General features: G+C 43.8%; 1 protein-coding gene across 2 annotated transcripts in view; it reads right to left on the reverse strand.

The window, feature by feature from the left end:
• SYT17 (synaptotagmin 17) overlaps window positions 1-9,864 on the reverse strand; it is a 109,819-nt gene extending 99,955 nt beyond the window's left edge. The window contains exons 1-2 of one of the 2 annotated variants that reach the window (XM_083153280.1): window positions 9,722-9,864; window positions 9,521-9,610 (exon numbers count right to left, since the gene is read on the reverse strand). In XM_083153280.1, coding sequence (XP_083009406.1) covers window positions 9,521-9,535 — 15 coding nt within the window. In that variant the 5' untranslated portion in view covers window positions 9,536-9,610; window positions 9,722-9,864. Of the gene's footprint in view, window positions 1-3,434; window positions 3,610-9,520; window positions 9,611-9,721 lie in introns of those variants that run through there. The other variant, XM_083153281.1, reaches the window with a different exon arrangement.
• Window positions 9,865-18,552: the final 8,688 nt, after the last annotated feature.

Below are 18,552 nucleotides of genomic sequence, written 5' to 3' on the forward strand. Positions count from 1 at the left end.
GTGTGTGTGTGTGTGTGTGTGTGTGTGTGTGTGTGTGTGTGTGTGTGTGAATGAATGAATTAAACATGGTAAAAATAAAAGGCTAAATATAGGTTATGGAGTGATAATGATAGGTTATGGAATTACTGATTACAGTAAATCAATTATTGCAAAGGTCCTGTCTTATTGTGACAGTAAAACATAATCAGTAAAGTTTTGATGAAACAAAAATTAAAATGATGCTGTAGTTTAATCTACTTAACTGGTAATGAGTAGGCAGAAGGTGACAAGGACACTAATCAGATAAAAACAGGTGGGTGGTTCAATAAGGATTTTGTGTCCAGGAATACACTGAAGCCCAGGGTTGGTCACTATCACCTGTGACCCTGTAGTGACAAGTTTGTCTTTCCAGTACATCATCAGGGGGAGGGGATGGTTGATCCCTGTATTGTTTCTTCCATCAGAGTACAGATCTTACTTAGAAATTAGCCGAGCCTGTAACCATAGAAACATCTGCAAAGGATAGCACGGCTGCAGACCCTCTCACCTCTCCTGGGAGACAGGGAATCAGACGCCACAGATGTATGCCTTTAGCGTTTGCAACAAGTAAAAAAAAAAGAGAACAGACACTCCTCTTGATGTACACTGCTACATCACATAAATCCCCACTAGTGCTTGTCAGCATTCATCTAAACGTAGAATATATAAAAACATCTCACTGGGCCAGTGAAAAGGTAAGGCTTGTCATGATTTATTGGCAAGGTTATATTACTTTATATAAAAGACCGGTGACATCAGATATTTGGAACCAGAAAGGTGACGTCACACACGACAGATGCACAGTGGGGAGACCAAGTAATTATAATAACACATGTAATCATATAAATGAACATGTTATTCATTTATACAATTAAGAAGAATAAAAGGCACATTTAGAGGATCGGATTAAGGCCCTTATTCTGATCGGTGCGGATATTCCCGCTTGCGTACGGGCCGCCGATGTTTATCGTCTGCGCATGTGCAGAGGTCACTCTGCGCATGTGCAGGCGATTTCGCCGCATGGATTCTTTATACGCCGCACAGGGGGCGTAGAGGGGCGTGAGGGGCTACTTAGCCTCATTACCCTATGCATACGCCCCGCGTTTCATGGGCGTTCCCATGCAAACGCGGGGCGTATGCATGGTAATGAGGCCGTGACGCGTGGGTACGGGGCGGGCATCTGACATCGCCGGATGTCAGCTGCCCGCCCCCATACAAGATTTCACACGGACAAGTGTCCGTGTGGTCTTGTGTTGCGGGACCTGGTGGAGCGTGCGGCCCTGCATTCGATGTTCAGCGACCATCGAATGCAGGGGCTGCTCCCACCATGGAGGAGGCGTATCCCCGTCCACATTCATGCGGACCGCCACATATCCGCATACGGACGGAGGTGGCGATCCGTATGGAAGGCGGGGATTCGCCAAGACGGACATCACCGCATATTTCTGATCAGGCCGCACCGATCAGAATAAGGGCCTAAGTAAGAATATATACATTTCATGTCTACAAGCCATTCCATTCCAATGGTATTGCAACTAAAATAGCTTTTGTTCTGATATATGTTCTACTGCCTGGTGCTGGTCAGCGACTAATGCTCGACTAATTATAAACTTTTCTCTATATATTTCTATAAAGAGTGAGTTATTGCTGTGTTAGACAATACTGCTTGTGTGGCAGATGCCCTGGAGTCATAATTTGCCCAGGTCTATTGTACACCAAAATGTTTGGTTTAAAATCCATAGCGATAGGACTATGTAAAATCTGGACTCGGACAAGACCCCGGACCGGACATCAAAGTCTGCAGTCCAGAACTTGTAGTGTCCAGGCCGGGGTGTGTCCCGTCCTGGGGGAGTCTTGTCTGGAGGGATGCCTGTGATAGCTTTCACCAGGGACATGGGGAAGGGGAGATTACAGCCTCCCCGTGTGGTCTGACCATACAGGGAGGCTTTATTCTCCCCCTCCTCCTCTCCCTAGTGACAGCTGTCATGTGAAGCCCCCCCCCCCTCCCCCGGACAGGACCCTACCAGGGCGGGACACTACAAGCTCTGGACTGCAGATTTTGATGTCCGGTTCGATCTTGTCTGGGTCTGGTTTTTACCCATACTCCATAGAGATTACTTCAATCAGTTATAAAATTAAGGACCAACCATGATTTGTGGGAGCTACTAAAGACAAAACGGACAAAGCAGGTACTTGGAGAATATGGACTCCTGGTAGGTACAATGGGGCAGATGTATTAAGCCTGGAGAAGAGATAAACTGGAGATAAACTGGAGATAACTTGGAAGAGTTAACGCACCAGCCAATCAGCTGTGTTTGAAATATAACAGTTGGGATCTGATTGGCTGGTGTGTTATCTCCTTCCACTTTATCTCCAGTTTATCTCTTCACCAGGCTTAATACATCTGCCCCAATATTATATACAGTTTACATCACCTTGATAAAGGTGCGACACCAACTGTCTGAATGAACTAGTTGGAGTAACAATGTTCGGATCTTATAAACACAAATGGCTGAGACCAGTTTCTAGAGGGATTTTTAATATACCAGCCTATATACTGTAATTGCCTGCATTTCTACTGAGAGAAACAGCAACTGTGCCTAGGAGAAAGTAATTCATACAATTTGCATAATGAGCTTGAAGTTCAGAGACTCCTAAATTATTCCGACACCAAAGGCAGTATGTAAGATTATGTTATAAGTGCAACAGTTTCAACTCTGTCAATGGAGTTGAAATAATTTAGGATTTAATGGACCTCATTATTAACACGACTTTTCTGCGATCACCCAGAATTTCTGTTTGGATAAACGTTAGCTCTCGAGTGTTCAGTTATAAACTGCAATGGCTCATGCTTTAAAAAAAAGCATTGGATACATGACTGTAATAATGTAGAACACAGCCTCAACTCACTAGTTCCGCCCCTTAGTTGTCACCTGTAGAACAACATTAATTTTCATCATGACAGAAAGAATAAATTAAAATACAAATCTGGTTTTACATGGAGCTCCCCCCCCCCCCTCCCATGTAAACACAGTCAACAAGCTGCTACCCATCACAATGACAGCAAACCTCGCTTCTAGTACTCACTTGTCAATCACCCACACCCTTCTTTCTGCTTACCCAGACAAATAACAGACAGCTTTTAAAAAGCATTTAATAGTAATGATAGAAATAAGATGACAGATATATGAACTGCAGACCAAAATAATGCAAGTCACTAGCATATGAGAACGATTAGTGTTCTCTGTTCTCCCACAATCTCAAATATAGAAATATACAGACTATGTATTAATCTGTTACTGAAAGAGGCAACTTTCTTTCATTGCTATAACAAAATAGACACACAATAATAGAGAACACACGGTACTATTAAACATTAAATATATTCAGCGGTTATATGTTATCGGAATACTTACAATCATTGTCTTTGGTAATCAATGCAAAGGCGGACTGTGAGTGTGCTGCACTGATATTCCAGACCCACTGATATATTAGATTATGTTTGATTATAGTGAGATAGTTGCGTAGCAATGACTAACTACAGTATGTGCTTGCTTGATTATGCCACAGAATCCTTCATATATATGCAGAATAATGGGTAGGGATGAAAAAGAAGATGTATAGAGAAGAACCAAGTGGGAGGAATAATATATGGTACAGAGGAGTTGAGGGTGGGTGGGGAAAAACGAGAGAATAAAAAATAAATATTGAAGGTCAGAACAGCTGGGTAAATAAATTATATTACAGGGCTGAAGAGGTGGAATACAGGAACCAAGACAGAAGAGGTACAAAAAGTAAGGGGCAATACATGGGGCCTGTAAGTAATATGAAAGACAAAGGACATGGGGTACAGGAACCAAGGGAGAAGACAGAAGAGAGATGGGATCCTGAAAGTGAGGTGGAAGACAGAAGAGACAGAGTCCTGAAAGTGAGGTGGAAGACAGAAGAGATGGGGTACACAAAGCAAGGGAGAAGACAGATGTGATGGGGTACAGGAAGCAAGGGAGAAAACAGAAGAGATGAGGTACAGAAAGTAAGGTACAATAGATGGGGTCTTGTTCGTAATATGGAGGACAGAAGAGATGGGGTACACAAAACATGGGAGAAGACAGAAGAAATAGGGTACAGGAGCAGAAGGGCTGGAAGACAGAAGAGATGGGAGAAGGAAGAAGACAGACGTGATGGGTTACAGGAAGCAAGGGGGGAAACAGAAAAGATGAGTTACAAAAAGTAAGGTACAATAGATGGGGTCTTGTAAGTGATATGGAAGACAGAAGAGATGGGGTACAGAAGCAAGGTAGAAGAGATGGGGTCCTGAAAGTAAGGTGGAAGACAGAAGAGATTGAATACAGAAGCAAGGTAGAAGAGATGGGGTCCTGCAAGTAAGGAAGAAGACAGAAGAGGTAAGGTACAGAAAGTAAGGTCCAATAGATGGAGTCCTGAAAGTAAGGTGGAAGACAGAAGAGATGGAGTACAGGAAGTAAGGAAGAAGACAGAAGAGGCGAGGTACAGAAAGTAAGGTCCAATAGATGGGGTACTGAAAATGAGGTGGAAGACAGTATAGATTGGATACGGGAAGCAAGGGAGAAGACAAAAGAGGGGATGTACATAATGTAAGATAGAAGATAGAAGAGATTGAGTTTAGGAATGAAGGTAGAAGACAACAGAGGTGAAGTAGAGAGTTTTAGGGCCAGATGTACTAAGCTTGAAAAGTGATAAAATCGAGAGTGAGAAACAGCCAGCCAATCAACTTCTGCCTGCCATGTCACAGGCTGTGTTTGAAAAATGACAGGAAGGAGCTGATTGGCTGGCTGTTTATTACTCTACATTTTATCACTTTTCAAGCTTAGTAAATCTCGCCCTAAGGGAGAAGATAGTAAGGTAGAAGACATCAGAGTTGAGGTACAGAAGGAAAGCAAGGTCAAAGACAGAAGAAATGGGGTACAGAAAGCAAGGTCGAAGACAGAAGAGGTTAGGTGGTACAGGTAGATACAGAAAGCTATGTAAAAAAACAGAAAAGATTAAAAACATAAAGTAGAATACATAAGATGGGGTACAGACAGCAAAGTAGAAAATAGAAGTGGGAGAGTACAGGAAGTTATGTAGAAAACAATATAATTTTATAAACAAACTGCAAATTATACCTAATCAGGTTTAAAATAGTATTATCTAAACCACTTGATTTACAATTTTGTGGGCATTTTTGTAAAAAATATTAAATGGTTAAAGAGGTATGGTAGACAATTTAGTAATACCTACCTAATGTCCCGAATAAAGCAGGACCAGTGTCAGATAAGGGCTCTCTTGAGGATTTCAGTGGTGGAGGCCAATATTTAGGGGTGTGGTCAGTCTCCAGATGGGTTGTGGACTGCCACCACAGAGGTTTAGCTAACCAATAGAGAGTACATGGTCTGGGCCCCTTAATAAATATATAAATACTGCTAGTGCATGCATGGTAATGTACCAGAAGAATAACAGCAATGCACTCTAAAAAATAATCCATATTCCTGTGCAGTATAAAATGACATGTATAAATGCTCAATCCAGAACCTAATCCCTAGAAAAGGAGGTCAGCCCCCAGGCAGCAGGGCTCACCAGGGGTTTTCCTATATCCCTGTTGGCCAATCCACCCCTGAGCAAATTGCAAAAGTCTCCATTGAGACGAATAAAGAAAATCTATCTAGCAGGATAGTGCTTATTGGGGGCTCTGTCAAACCTCACCAATTGGGACAGCAGTGTCCCAATTTGCTTGGAAATCAGGGAGGTAAGTTTTGTCTGTTGCTGGTCAGCCGTTTTAGATGTTAGTAGATATGATTTATTGCAAAGTACTGAAAAAATGGGCTACAAAATATGTTTTTAAAAACTAAATGGGTACAGAAAATATGACAGAAAATGAAAAACACTGGGAAACAGGTAGTATTCAAAACTAATGAAAAAGTCTATTAATTGCCAGTCATAAGACTGAAGAGAGAACACATTGGTAAGGACTAGGATGAAGTAAAGTTTATTGCTGAAGAGGTAGAGTACCAAATATTGGATGACAGACAGAAGTTCTATGGGTACAGAAAGTGTGGCATTGGTAAGAAGAATGGGGGTGGGGGGGTGGGCAGAGGACTCAAATAATGTGGAGGATTGATGAAGTGATGGTTAGAAAATATATGTCAAAACTGGATATGCGTTCCATGAGTAAAACTAAAGAGTAGAAAAGTTGTGATGCAGTAAAAATGGTGAAAATAGAGTCCAGGAAGAAAATCAAAGTGACTGGAGATTGGGTAAAAATTGGTTAATAACAGCAGAAATAAGCTATAGAAAGGAGGAAGTAGGATATAGGAGATTGGTAAAGTAAGGTTGGCCTACAACATTGGCATCATCCTGACAAAGAGGTAGTTTAGTGCAGGAGATGTCAAGTCCACAATGGATGGCAAAGAACTAGAGAATGGGAGAGGAAAGGATAAAGGGCCAGATGTATCAAGCTTCAAAAAGTGGAGAGTGATAAACAACCAGCCAATTTAATCCTAATTGTAATTTTTTTAAACAAGGGGGCAGATGTATTAAGGCTGGAGTAGAGATAAAGAGGAGATAAAGTGAAAGGAGATAAAGCATCAGCCAGTGAACTGTGTTTGAAATATGACAGTTGGGAGTTGATTGGCTGGTGCTTTATCTCCTTTCACTTTATACCAATTGGTATTACCAACAAAAGTGTTGTGCAGTATTATGAGCCCAGAAAGAATAGGAAGGGAAAGATGGGTAGTAAATCACTGAAAACCTTTGGCTTAAAAATAATGGAAAAAAACAGAAGGGAGTATAAAAAATAAAGAGGGGAGTACTGCCAGGGTGATGTATCATATATGGTGGGATGATGAAGAACATAATGGGTGGGTGGAATACAGCGAGAAAGTCAGGCTCTCTAAGTATAGCCTATATAGAAAAATGTACGAAGGTGGGTCAAGGGGAACATAAAAATGCAGAAGAGGTGAAGTACAGAAATTGCAGTGAAGGATCCAGCCCACGAAGGCCAAAATGGACTAGGGAATTGTCTAAAGCCAAAAATGGTGACTGACTGGATGGGTGTGACATAAAACAATGGAAAAATCTAAAGTGCGATCCAAAAAGTTTGTTTTGTAAGAAAGGTATAAAAAAAGGCTGTGTGGAACAAATGGGGTGGGGTCAAAAATGGGAGTTCTAAACTGAGACAGATTTGGGATATGGAGGAATGGCAATCCAATGCAAAAGTGTTTCTCCATAGGGGCTGCAGTGCTGTGGCCCGGCAGTTGGCTTTGTGATACTGGGCTAGATGTATCAAGCTTCAAAAAAGTGATTAAGTGGAGAGCGATAAAAAAAAAATTGTATTGTATTTTTTTAACTATGCACAAAATGTGAAAATAAAAAATACTTATATATAAAGTGGAGAGTGATAAACAACCAGCCAATCAGCTCCTACCTGCCATGTAATAGGCAGAGTTTGAAAAATTACAGGTAGATGCTGATTGGCTGGTTGATACATCTGGCCCACTTTACTAGAACACACAGCAATTTGCATCTTCTTAGGAACCATTAAATCAATTTTGTATACCGATCAAGCACTATAAAATGTACAGTACAATAATAATAATACAAAATAATAATACCACTAATAAGTATACAGCATAAGCATTTTTAACAGCAGTATGACCAGAAAAAGCATTTCCATTTATAACAATACACAATTCATATATTATACTTTACAAAATAAATGCTTTGCTTCCCAGAGCTTACAATCACAAGGTCATACATCACAGCTGCATGATCCTGATAACAGATAACAATAGATTGTATATCTGTACACTACCACAGTAAGCAGATATAATAGAAAAAACACAGTCATTGTGTGAGAAAAGATGTGCTAGAATCAGGCATTGTACATATAACAAACATAAATAATGTGTGCCCAGTATATTTATAAGGTGTCATAATAACTAACACTTGTTTAGGATGAGTGATGCAGCTATTGATAAAATGTCACAATATAATTCCTATTATTTGACAATGATTATCCCCATGTGACAGACAGGTAGAATGAATAGAGGTAACATATGTACTGTGTTTATTGTACAGCAACAGACTGTAAGGAAACAATCGGTTATTACAGTAGGACTGAGGTAACTTGACACTCAAAGTGCAGGCAATTTACAGCAAGTGAGCAACATCTGCTCCCAGCATAAACAACTGTTGCTTTGCAAATAATGTCTGCTCTCTGTGCATCAGCACATCAGCCAATCAGGCTGTCCGCTCCACCCAACACACATCAAAACTCACTTCAAGTCAGACACAAACCATAAGAAGCTGCCTGTAATACGCTGCCCGGTGACAATTTCTGTCACATCCCAATTAACCTCATGATGATAAATAAACCAACCTAAGCTGCAAGGCAGGATGAACAAACAGCTCGTTCCATTCCTCTTCCCATCTGTATCCATTGTATATCCTCTCACAATGTTTACTGACACATACATTATTTGCAATTCTATTTTAAAACTAGCATCAAATATATATATATATATATATATATATATATATATATATATATATATATATATATATATATATATATATAAAAATCAGTTTCAAACAAGCAGCGGCACTCCACGATTTGCTGTGATCAAAGGTTTATTCCAACGTTTCGGGGCGTATTCCCCCCGTTCTCAAGGATACAGTGCAACAGTGGTTGCACTGTATCCTTGAGAACGGGGGGAATACGCCCCGAAACGTTGGAATAAACCTTTGATCACAGCAAATCGTGGAGTGCCGCTGCTTGTTTGAAACTGATTTCTATGCATGTATCCGGAAGGCACCCACGTACACTGCACTGAGCAGGGGAGAGTGCCGGACTGAAACAAAAGTCTATATATATATATATATATATATATATATAAATATTATTTGTAGGAGAACTTGGAATTACCTATATTTATATTTAGGAACTTAATTATGCACTTTTGCATTTTTTGCTTGACTAAACCTTCTGCTATAATTCCCTATGTACATTTGTGTTATAAAGTTCCACCGCTACAGTATGTGTGAGACACATACATCACAGTCCTTTCTATTTTATCACACCGATTTTCTATAAAATGTAAAGCGCAACAGAATATGCAGGCGCTATAGAGTGAGAATAATTATTCCATGTGCCATTGGGGGGAATTTACTAAGATGGGAGTTCTATTTCACATGGGATGTTGCCCTTAGCAACCAGATACTATATTACTATATATATTATCTTCTAGAGGGTGCTAAATAAATAAGTTGATTCTGATTGGTTGCCCATAGCAACATCCCATGTGAAACAAAACTTCCATCTTAGTAAATGTCTCCCATTGTATAGTGCTCAGGTGGTGTTACCTGCCAGCCCAAACCCATCCTTTTCTACACAAACCAGTGACTTGTTCATTGGCTGGAGCTCTACAAGTTCTAACCTGAGACTCCTTTTTCAGTAATGTGTAAGATAAGTGTGAATGACACCTACCTGTATGTACGCCATCTTCACTCAAAGTGCCATCAGGTACCAAATTTGCAAGCTCATAGCGTTCCCCCTCTGTCTTGACTCCTCTTTGCCCTCAATAAAACACACACAAGGGAAAAATAGACGTGACTTGTTTAGTTGATCAGCTCAGAGCTGGGCTGTTCTTCCTCACGGTGACACTTCCTCTGCACAGGCTACTCTTACTTGTGGCTTGGATGTCACATCAGATGCACCCTGGATTATTTTGGGGGCTGCTCCACTGGCTGAGCCTGTTCCTGGGAATGGCTCACTCCTCCCTGTCACTTGCAGACTCTGCTGCTTTGATTATAAGAAGTGTCTTATTTGCTTTTCCCTGTTTTGTTTTGAATGGTGCCTATCTTTCCAGCACAAACTCACTGTCGCCACTTAGTGGTCACCAATATTATTTTTTTATATATATTATTCTACAGTACTTGAAAAAAAAAATCCCTTTAAGGCAAAGCACAGAGGCGTCTACTGTAATATGAATCCCCATCAAATGCATTGGAGTCAAACTGTCTTGTGTAATTGTGTCAGAATGTGTGCTTTGTTAAAATAATTACATTTGAGTAATACATATATTTCATATATTATTTTGTAGTTGTATTGATACAAAAATATGTTACACGTGAACATTCTGCATCACATTAAGCAATACTTCAACACGTAGGCTAATTTAACCTCACCAACTATATTTAATTGAAACAATTATATCATTATATATCAGTATCATCTCTTTACAGCAGTTGTGGGCAACAGGCGGCCCATGGACCACATGTTGCCAAGCGAACAGCTCCTGACTTGCCTGCCGCTCAAACCTGTAGCGCAATGACAAGCAACCTGACTGGCTGAGCTGCTTGTCACTGCGACACAGCAGTCCCCACCCATGTCCCAAGGCCGCTGCTGAGGAGAGTGCTGTGCCCAGCTGAGCAGGGTGGACACTGCACTTCCGCCCAGCGGCGCCAGGTCCCGGTGCATCATTTGACGTCAGTTCTGCTCCACGGCATTCCCCTGCAGCCGCTCGGTGGTTGCTATAGCTACAAGGGATGTTGGGCAGCACGTGCTAGACCACCTCAGGTTATTAGGCCTGGGTGGCTGGTGCACATGGCGGCTGCTGACTTTTAAGGGATCTGGCCTAGCTCAGCCCCGCCGGTGATATTGCCTTGTTTAGGTAGTCACTTGCCGCGCTGCAGGTTCCTGGCCATTGCAGTCGGTTCCTGTGTCTTGCCAGCCAGTTTCAGTTCTTGCCAGCCTGCCTCTTTCCATCTGCAGCTAGTGGAAGTCTGCTGGGCCCTTTTTCAGTGCAATGTCACTTAAGTGCTCCATGTGGAGCCTGGTTCCTTATTATCACTTTTCTCAGTTATTCGCTGTTTGCTCGTTATCTTTGCTATTTCCATTCACGTGGGGTTCTCCCTGTTCTGTTCCTCCCCGGCGTGGTGAGGCACTCAGAACATCCTTGCTGCTGTCGTTTTGGGTACCGGTTGTTTGTACTCCCATTTACTTTATTACTGATTGGTATTCCCAGCATAGGTTTTGTTGGAGGTTCCCTGGTTCTTTTGTTGTTTGTGTCTGCGACTAGGTTGCCTCTTGGCCTGGTGCTGTTAGGTAGGTTGTTTTTTCCCAGGCAGGCCCTGTAGTTAGATCTCCTTTTGGTCCCTTCCTCTGAAGATCTCTGATTCCTTGTCACCTCCTAAGACCTGGTTGCACCGGAGTTGAGGATGACCTAATTCGCACCTCCAAGCGTGGCGATTATAGGTGAAGCTTTAGTTCCCACAGGTATCAGCCATCAGCCAGAGGGTGTCAACAGAGGTAATGCAGGGTTCGCAGTGGCCATTCTAAACAGTGGCCCTGGCTGTGGGTTCACGCCCAAAACCAAACACATTACCCGTCTTTGTTACAGAGAGCTCCTGTGAGATGCTGGGTAGCTTGCGGGGTGTGCCTGAGTGGTGCCAATCTCGGAATTTTAATTCAATTTAATTTGGTTTCTCTGCATCAGATGAAAACATTCCAAATTGCATTAGTAGAGAGGGCCTTTACACTTGAAAAGTGACCCCCTCCCACCACATAACAACATTTTTCATCATTCAATGTGGCATAATGTGAATTTTGGCTCAATCTGGGTGCCATAACGTGAATTTTTCATCATTTTGTGTGGCATAACGTGTATTTTGACTCATTCCATGGGAGTTTTGTCTCATTCTTTTTGTAATAATGTGAATTTTTACTATTTCAGTGTGAATTTTCACTCATTCCACGTGGCATAATGTGACTTTTGGATCAATCTGTGCGGCATAATATGTAAGGGGCAAGTATAAGGGGCCTACTATTGTGTTGCATGATGTGTAAAATGGGAATATGGTATGCTACAATACATTCAAAGACACACCAACTTTTGATTGACCATACCCCCTATTTCTGGAGTGCTGCCCTTGAATATCTGCTGGAAGTGTTAGGTAAGTATGTAAGTTTATATAGCGCACTTTCTCCAACAGGACTCAAGGCGCAGTGACCCCCCCAGCTGAAATAATTGCCCACCCCTGCTTTACAGTATACTTGCTACCCTCCTGGAATCTGAGGGAGACTCAAGATTTTTAGGGTAGTCCCCGCAGCCTCAGGAGAGTAGGTGGCTCTTCATAGTGAAGTGCACAATTGCATCATGACACCCTCACACCCCATCTTGCTGGCACTGTTAAGTGGGGTGCGGGGCTACAATGATTATCCATATCAAGGCCCGCCCGCTTTTGTTCTGGAAATGGGGGTAAGCTTCGGGAGGAAGTGAGGGTCAGCTGGATGTGGGAGATTTGATCACTTTTCAGGGTGGCTGGGAGAGCCACCCAATTTTTGGGAGCCTCAAAACCATTCAGGGAAGTAGGCAAGTACGGGATAACATCAATTCAGTTGAAGTCACAGTGTGAAGGGGGTAGGGCTAAAAATGCAAATCATGTCATTTACCCCCACTCCCTACCTGCAGGCCTGTAAAATGTGGGTATTATGCTGATCTTGAAGACGGGGCGTAATGAAGTGACAGTCCTGCTGCCTCCAACTAGACTGGCCTGCTATACCTCCTTTGTGTTCTTCTCTCAGAAGGGAGATAAAAAAGTTAGTTTGCTCTACAGATGTGAACTTATACACTCAGTTGCACCAAGCAGCCCCTCTTGGCATTAGGGGGGTTATTTTGGTTGACTTGCAAAGCTGCGAATTTCATAGCTTAGCAAGTCATTTAAATACCGCCTGCACAAACGCCTGCGTGCCGGTCAAACCTCATATCTCACGAATCGATGTTTTGTATAAACATCCATTCGCAGCCCGCCTGTGGGGGCGAAAACATTAGATGGTCGCCTGCACGGGAAGTGGGTGGGCAGCTGATATCCGCTGACTTCAGTTGCCCAACCCAGCGCACCCGCGGCACCTACAAATTTGTATGGGAACGCACAGCGTTTTCATGGAAATGCCCATGAAACGCTGGGCGTTCCCATGGGCACGACCACAGCCCGCTGCCGCACCCCCCCCCCCCCCACACCTGCACTGCCACCTGCAAGCGGTCGACGAATAATCAATTTGCCGTGCCTGCTTGCACAAAGAGGCTGCATATGCATATAAATGCTTATGCCAATGAGCAGTCTCTAAAAATGGCCAACGCGCAGGGAAGCCAATCAGTTAGAATAACCTCCTAGGTCCCATGTAATTAGTTGCACTAAGCATCTTTTTCACTTAAAATGTGCATCTGATTGACACAAATAAAACAATTGGAAATGATAAAACTTCTTTGCTAGACTGCACTGATAAATATCATGTGCGACATTTGTATATTTGTGTGCAAATTAATCTAATTCTGTATATAAAGCATCTCTCGCACCAAGTTCTGTTGTGCTTCATCTGCCACTTTCTACGTGTCTAAAACTAATTCCTGTGCAAATAAAGTTGTAGCCCTGGACGGTGCTGCGGGGAGCGGTGGGTAGAATGAGATGGGCCAGGGTCACTGAGGTTGCACACTGCTGTTGCCACTGACTGTCTGGATTTCTTGCCGCACGCTTGTGGGCAGGTGGCTGCGGAGCTACACTTCTGCTGCTCGGCCGGACGGAGGTGAGCGGGGGAGGCACGTGGTACGCCACCATAGCACTGGCGGCTTCCATTTATTGATGTGCTGCTGGCCTCGGCTGCTGTGAAGGACACTGCTGGGAGTTCTGCCACACTTGATACCATATGGATTCATCTGTGGGCTGTGTGTTCTGCTGCCTGTCACGGTCAGCACTGCTTATTTACTCTCTGTGACTGCACCTGTGCGGAGACATGCCATTTTAGGGTTCTCACTTCATCCCCTGCAAGCAGGGGCGGCTCTACCATTAGGCAGCTTTAGGCAGCTGTCTAGGGTGCCAGGACCTGGGGGGTGCCACCAAGTCTGCCTATCAAAAAATGAAGGATGATTATGAGGATCCTTGTTGTACTTAATGCAGGCAGCTGCTCTGGAACATCAAAGATCTCACCTCCATATTTTCCCTTGAGGCACACTTCCCTACTTGCTGCCTCTTACTCCTTCTACTTTGTTGTGGGTGGCAAAGGGAGGTCTCCAAGGAAAGCAGGGGAGTTGCCCACTTTTCCTCGGGGCTTGAAGGACCACCTGATTTGGAATATTAGGAAAATATGCCTTAAGGGGTTGGAAAGTGGGTATTGGTGTAAGTATGGGGAGGGGAGGGCAGTAGGTTGAAGTTTTGCCTAGGGTGCTGAGAAGCCTTACACCACCCTGCCTGCAAGTTTTCCGAAGTGCACTTACTGACTCCCTTCTCTAGACACGGCTGCCTGGTTTACACTACTGGCCACATATTTTCTCAATGCTGCTTCTACTATTATATATATCAAGTCATAGCTGGCTCTGCTTCACAGACGGCCTTTGTACTCAGTATATATAATCATAAGTTTATCTTGGGTGTTGTGATGGGGAAGTCTCATCAGGCAGCGGCAGCTGCTCACTTGGAGCAATTATCTAGGACAACTAATCTTTGAGGTGCGCCTACTGAGCAGGTTCCTGATACCCAGCCTCCCCCCTCCCCGGCAAACCCGATACCTACTCCTGATAATATGCAGCAGAAGGTCCTTGAGGGTGCGGCTGCCTGCAAAACTAGACTTGGGTACCAAATTTTAAAGGTACAGTCTGATCTGTCAATTATTCATCATGGCCTTCATTGGGTACCGAGACATAGATAGTATTCTTAGACTGGCCCATACCAAGGGTCCCCTGGTGAGCATTGGCTCTAAGGTCTCCATATTCCCTGACTTTGCAATGGAAATACAAAAGAATTGTGTACAATTCATTCCAATTAAGCATCATTTGTGGGAGTTAAATATCTCCTATGCCATAAAGTTTACCTCTAGGCTTAAAGTAATTGTGGACGGAGAGGCCAAGTTCTTCGCCGCTCCTAGTGAGGTGGCTGTCTGGCTGGATACTCACAGACCGGCGAGAAGGGCTATGGCAGTTGTTCCAGATAAGTAACCTTAACACGTCTGCTTAATTACATAGCATGCTCTAGGCCTTATGTATATATTTTTGGTACTTGTTTCCTAGCATGGCGCCCGTCGCAGGTGATCGCATACCTTAACTTAAGGTATGCGATGGACGCGACCGACGCGATTTCAGGGCTATTTCTAGCCTTTTCCCTTAAGTTAAGGCATGTGATGCGACCGATGCGATGGACACGATTTTACATAGGGAACAATGTTAAATGGGCCAATGGACCCAATTTTTCATTGTATACCCACCCTTATGGGTATTTTACATGTGAAATGCCCCCCCCCCCCCCATTGTTAACGCCACCCCACGATGAACACCATCCCGAAGCGTTGGGAGCGCAGCGAGCCCATGAGGGGCTGCGGTACGCGTCCTCCGACCTTTTCATACCCCCACTATCCACGTCGGCGTGGAGTTGATTTTATATAGTGTGGTGAGCGCAGCAAGCCACCGAGCCCGAAGCTCGACGAGCGCAGAGAGCCCCACGAGGGGACGCGTAATACCTGTGAAGTAATGCGCATCCCCTCGCGGGGCTCGCTGCGCTCGCCATGCTTCGGGCTCGGTGGCTCACTGCGCTCGCCACACTATATAAAATCAACTCCACGCCGACGTGGATAGTGGGGGAATGAAAAGGTCGGAGGACGCATACCGCCGCCACTCGCCACGCTTCGGGTTGGCATTCATCGTGGGGTGGAGTTAACAATGGGGGGGCATTTGACCCATCAGGGTGGGTATACAATGAAAATTGGGGTCTGGGGGGCATTTAACTTTGGGCCCAATGTAAAATCGGGTCTCAGGGACCATTTTACATTGGTTCCGATGTAAAAATCGCATCTATTTTATCGCATATTTTTTTACTATATTTGCCCAGGACTATATTATGTTGCTCTGTAATTATATATGGTTGTGTTCATTTCTGTTGCAGATATGTATTGGAGGTTAACGGGGGTGCCCATAGTCATACGCTAGTACACTGGGCATGCTATGTTTAATGCATGCACTACGTCGTCCTGTTTTATAAGTTGCCACTGTTTTTTTTTCCATCATTGGGTGACTTTTCATGATGGTTTACAGGGTGGTTCGGGTGGTGTATATACCGCCCCCATATTCTCATGATGTATGTTAGAAGCCTTTTGTAGATCCTTTGAAATACAGTATCTAGCTGATGGGTAATGACATCTCTAAAACAAGCCAGCGCTGGTTAACTCTTTGTTTACTTTGAGTATAGGTTACTGTTTACTAAACATTCCCAGCATGCCATGGGTGACAGACCGGGAAGTTATTTGGCTAGGCTTTTGAAGCTGGAGAATGCCTCCAACACTGTAAATATGATGGACCCACATGATATGGTGTATACCTCAATAGTTTCTTAATTATTTCAAGAGTTTATATAGTTCCAAACTAACATATGATATTTCTGAGATACAGAGATATTTGGATGGTATCCATGCCGGAGCTGGACTCAAGAGACTTTCTTGATTCTGCTTTCTGATTTGATTGACAGTGGTTCTCTTCCCCAATCCATGTCAGAAGCGCTTATTGTTATATTACTAAAACTGGATAAGGACCCTAAATGTGTTGAATCTTACAGTCCAATTTCTCTACTTCCTACCGATATTAAGATTTTGGCAAAAGTTTTGGCGCTCAGACTGAATTTGATTATCACTTAATTGGTGAATGGTGATCAAACTGGCATTATGCCGGGTACATCTACAGCCATAAATCTGAGACGTCTATTTACACACCTTCAGGTCTCTCATGGGCATACTTTCTCTTCCGTAATAGTCTCCTTGGACGCCGCAAAGGCATTTGACTCGGTGGATTGGTAGTTTCTGTGGGAGACCATGGCGTGCTTTGGCATAGGTCCTAAGTTTATCAGATGGGTGAAATTGGTAGGCTTTTCCCCATCCACAAGGGTTTCAGTAAATGGAATTATCCCATTGTCATTTGCACTTTCCAGGGGGACCCGACAGGGCTGTCCCTTATCATCTGCTCTGTTTGCCCTGGCAATAGAACCCCTAGCTTGCCTTGTCAGGGACAATCCCACTTTATTGGTTTACACCATAAAATCGAGAACTGACTAAATTGGACATTCGGCAGATGACATTTTGCATTCCATTTCCCATTATGACATATCTATGCTCCACGTGTTAGACGTTATTACTACATTTGGAAAATACTGTTTATTGATAAATTGGGACAAATCATGCATACTCCCTTATGGCCACTATACCTGTATTTTTTTATATAATTTTTTTTGTGAACAGGATTGGTGGAGGCCGCTCTCCCTCTGAACCAAGCTGCTTGGTCGGCAGCCAGCGGGCCTTCTCCGTGCCGCTGGTGGGGTTCCGTGGAGAGTGAGAGACTCCGCTGGGTGTCCTAGTGGTTCGGGGTTGACTGGTTGGTGACCTGGGTTAGCCGATTGCATGTGGGTGTCCAGTAGCGGTGGGGTGAGAGCCCCTGTTGCTGGTCCCGTATGTGATTGTGGCTGACACCTTGGTCAGCTGACTGTGCAGTTGCGTCGTTCATTACCATGGCGACTGGAGTGTTGGGACGCGTTGCTACGGTGATGATGACGGCCGGTGTGAGCGGCTTACGTCATCACTGGGGGCGCGTGTCCTGACCGCGGTCAGCTGTGGAGTGACGGGGCAAGTAACGAGGGAGTTTGGCGCCACTGCTCCTTTTTAAAGGGTGAGTTGTGTATTATGTTGTTGTGTTGCTTTTATCCTCTTGATAAAGGGGTGTCGTCCCCGAAACGGCCCGTCGAGGCATAATAAAACTACGATTGATGAAGACGCTGCAGTGCCGTGTTTGTTCCTGAGTGACTTTGGGAACCCTGTCCTATATGTATCGCGACAAGGGCACGCAGTAACGCTGAACCATTGAAGGATAGTGCCGGTCGAGTGGAGTGTATGTATGCAGAGGATCTGTTGGATTCACTGCGAGGGACAAGGCACCTCACATTTGTCGTGAAGCACTCACCTGTGGTAATTGGAGCACTTTCCTGTAAAGTGCTGGACTCATAGATATGGAGTCATCCCTACAGAATTCTGGTATGGAGAGATCTGTGCCAATAAGCAACATTGCTGCACCTAGAGGAGAGATCCTGAGCTTCTCTGCTGAAGAAGCAACAGACATTTTATTTTCAGGATCGTTTAATGACAGTGCCCTGAATGGTGAGGATCTATACCATCGCCTGCTAAAATTGCGTAAGAGGGAAATAGACTTTCTTTTACATGGACAGTCATTATCTGACTACTTCCGCAATAAGTTAATTCCACGCGGCTTTCGTGTTCATAATGTGCCAACAATAGGACGGTCAAGTCCAGAGTTTTGCCGCTGATGGATAGCCGTCCTGAATAAGTGCCGATTGGACTTAATGCTCCTTGTCATAGAACAAGCAGGACGTGAATTAAAAACTACACGTGAGAAGCTTGATGCATTTAACATTGAACACGATGCCACCCTGAAAAATCAGGATCATGAACGATTGTGGAATAAGCTGCAGACCCAA

This window comes from Crinia signifera, chromosome 7 (genome assembly GCF_055691185.1).
Source record: "Crinia signifera chromosome 7, ASM5569118v1, whole genome shotgun sequence".
NCBI classification, from domain to species: domain Eukaryota; kingdom Metazoa; phylum Chordata; class Amphibia; order Anura; family Myobatrachidae; genus Crinia; species Crinia signifera.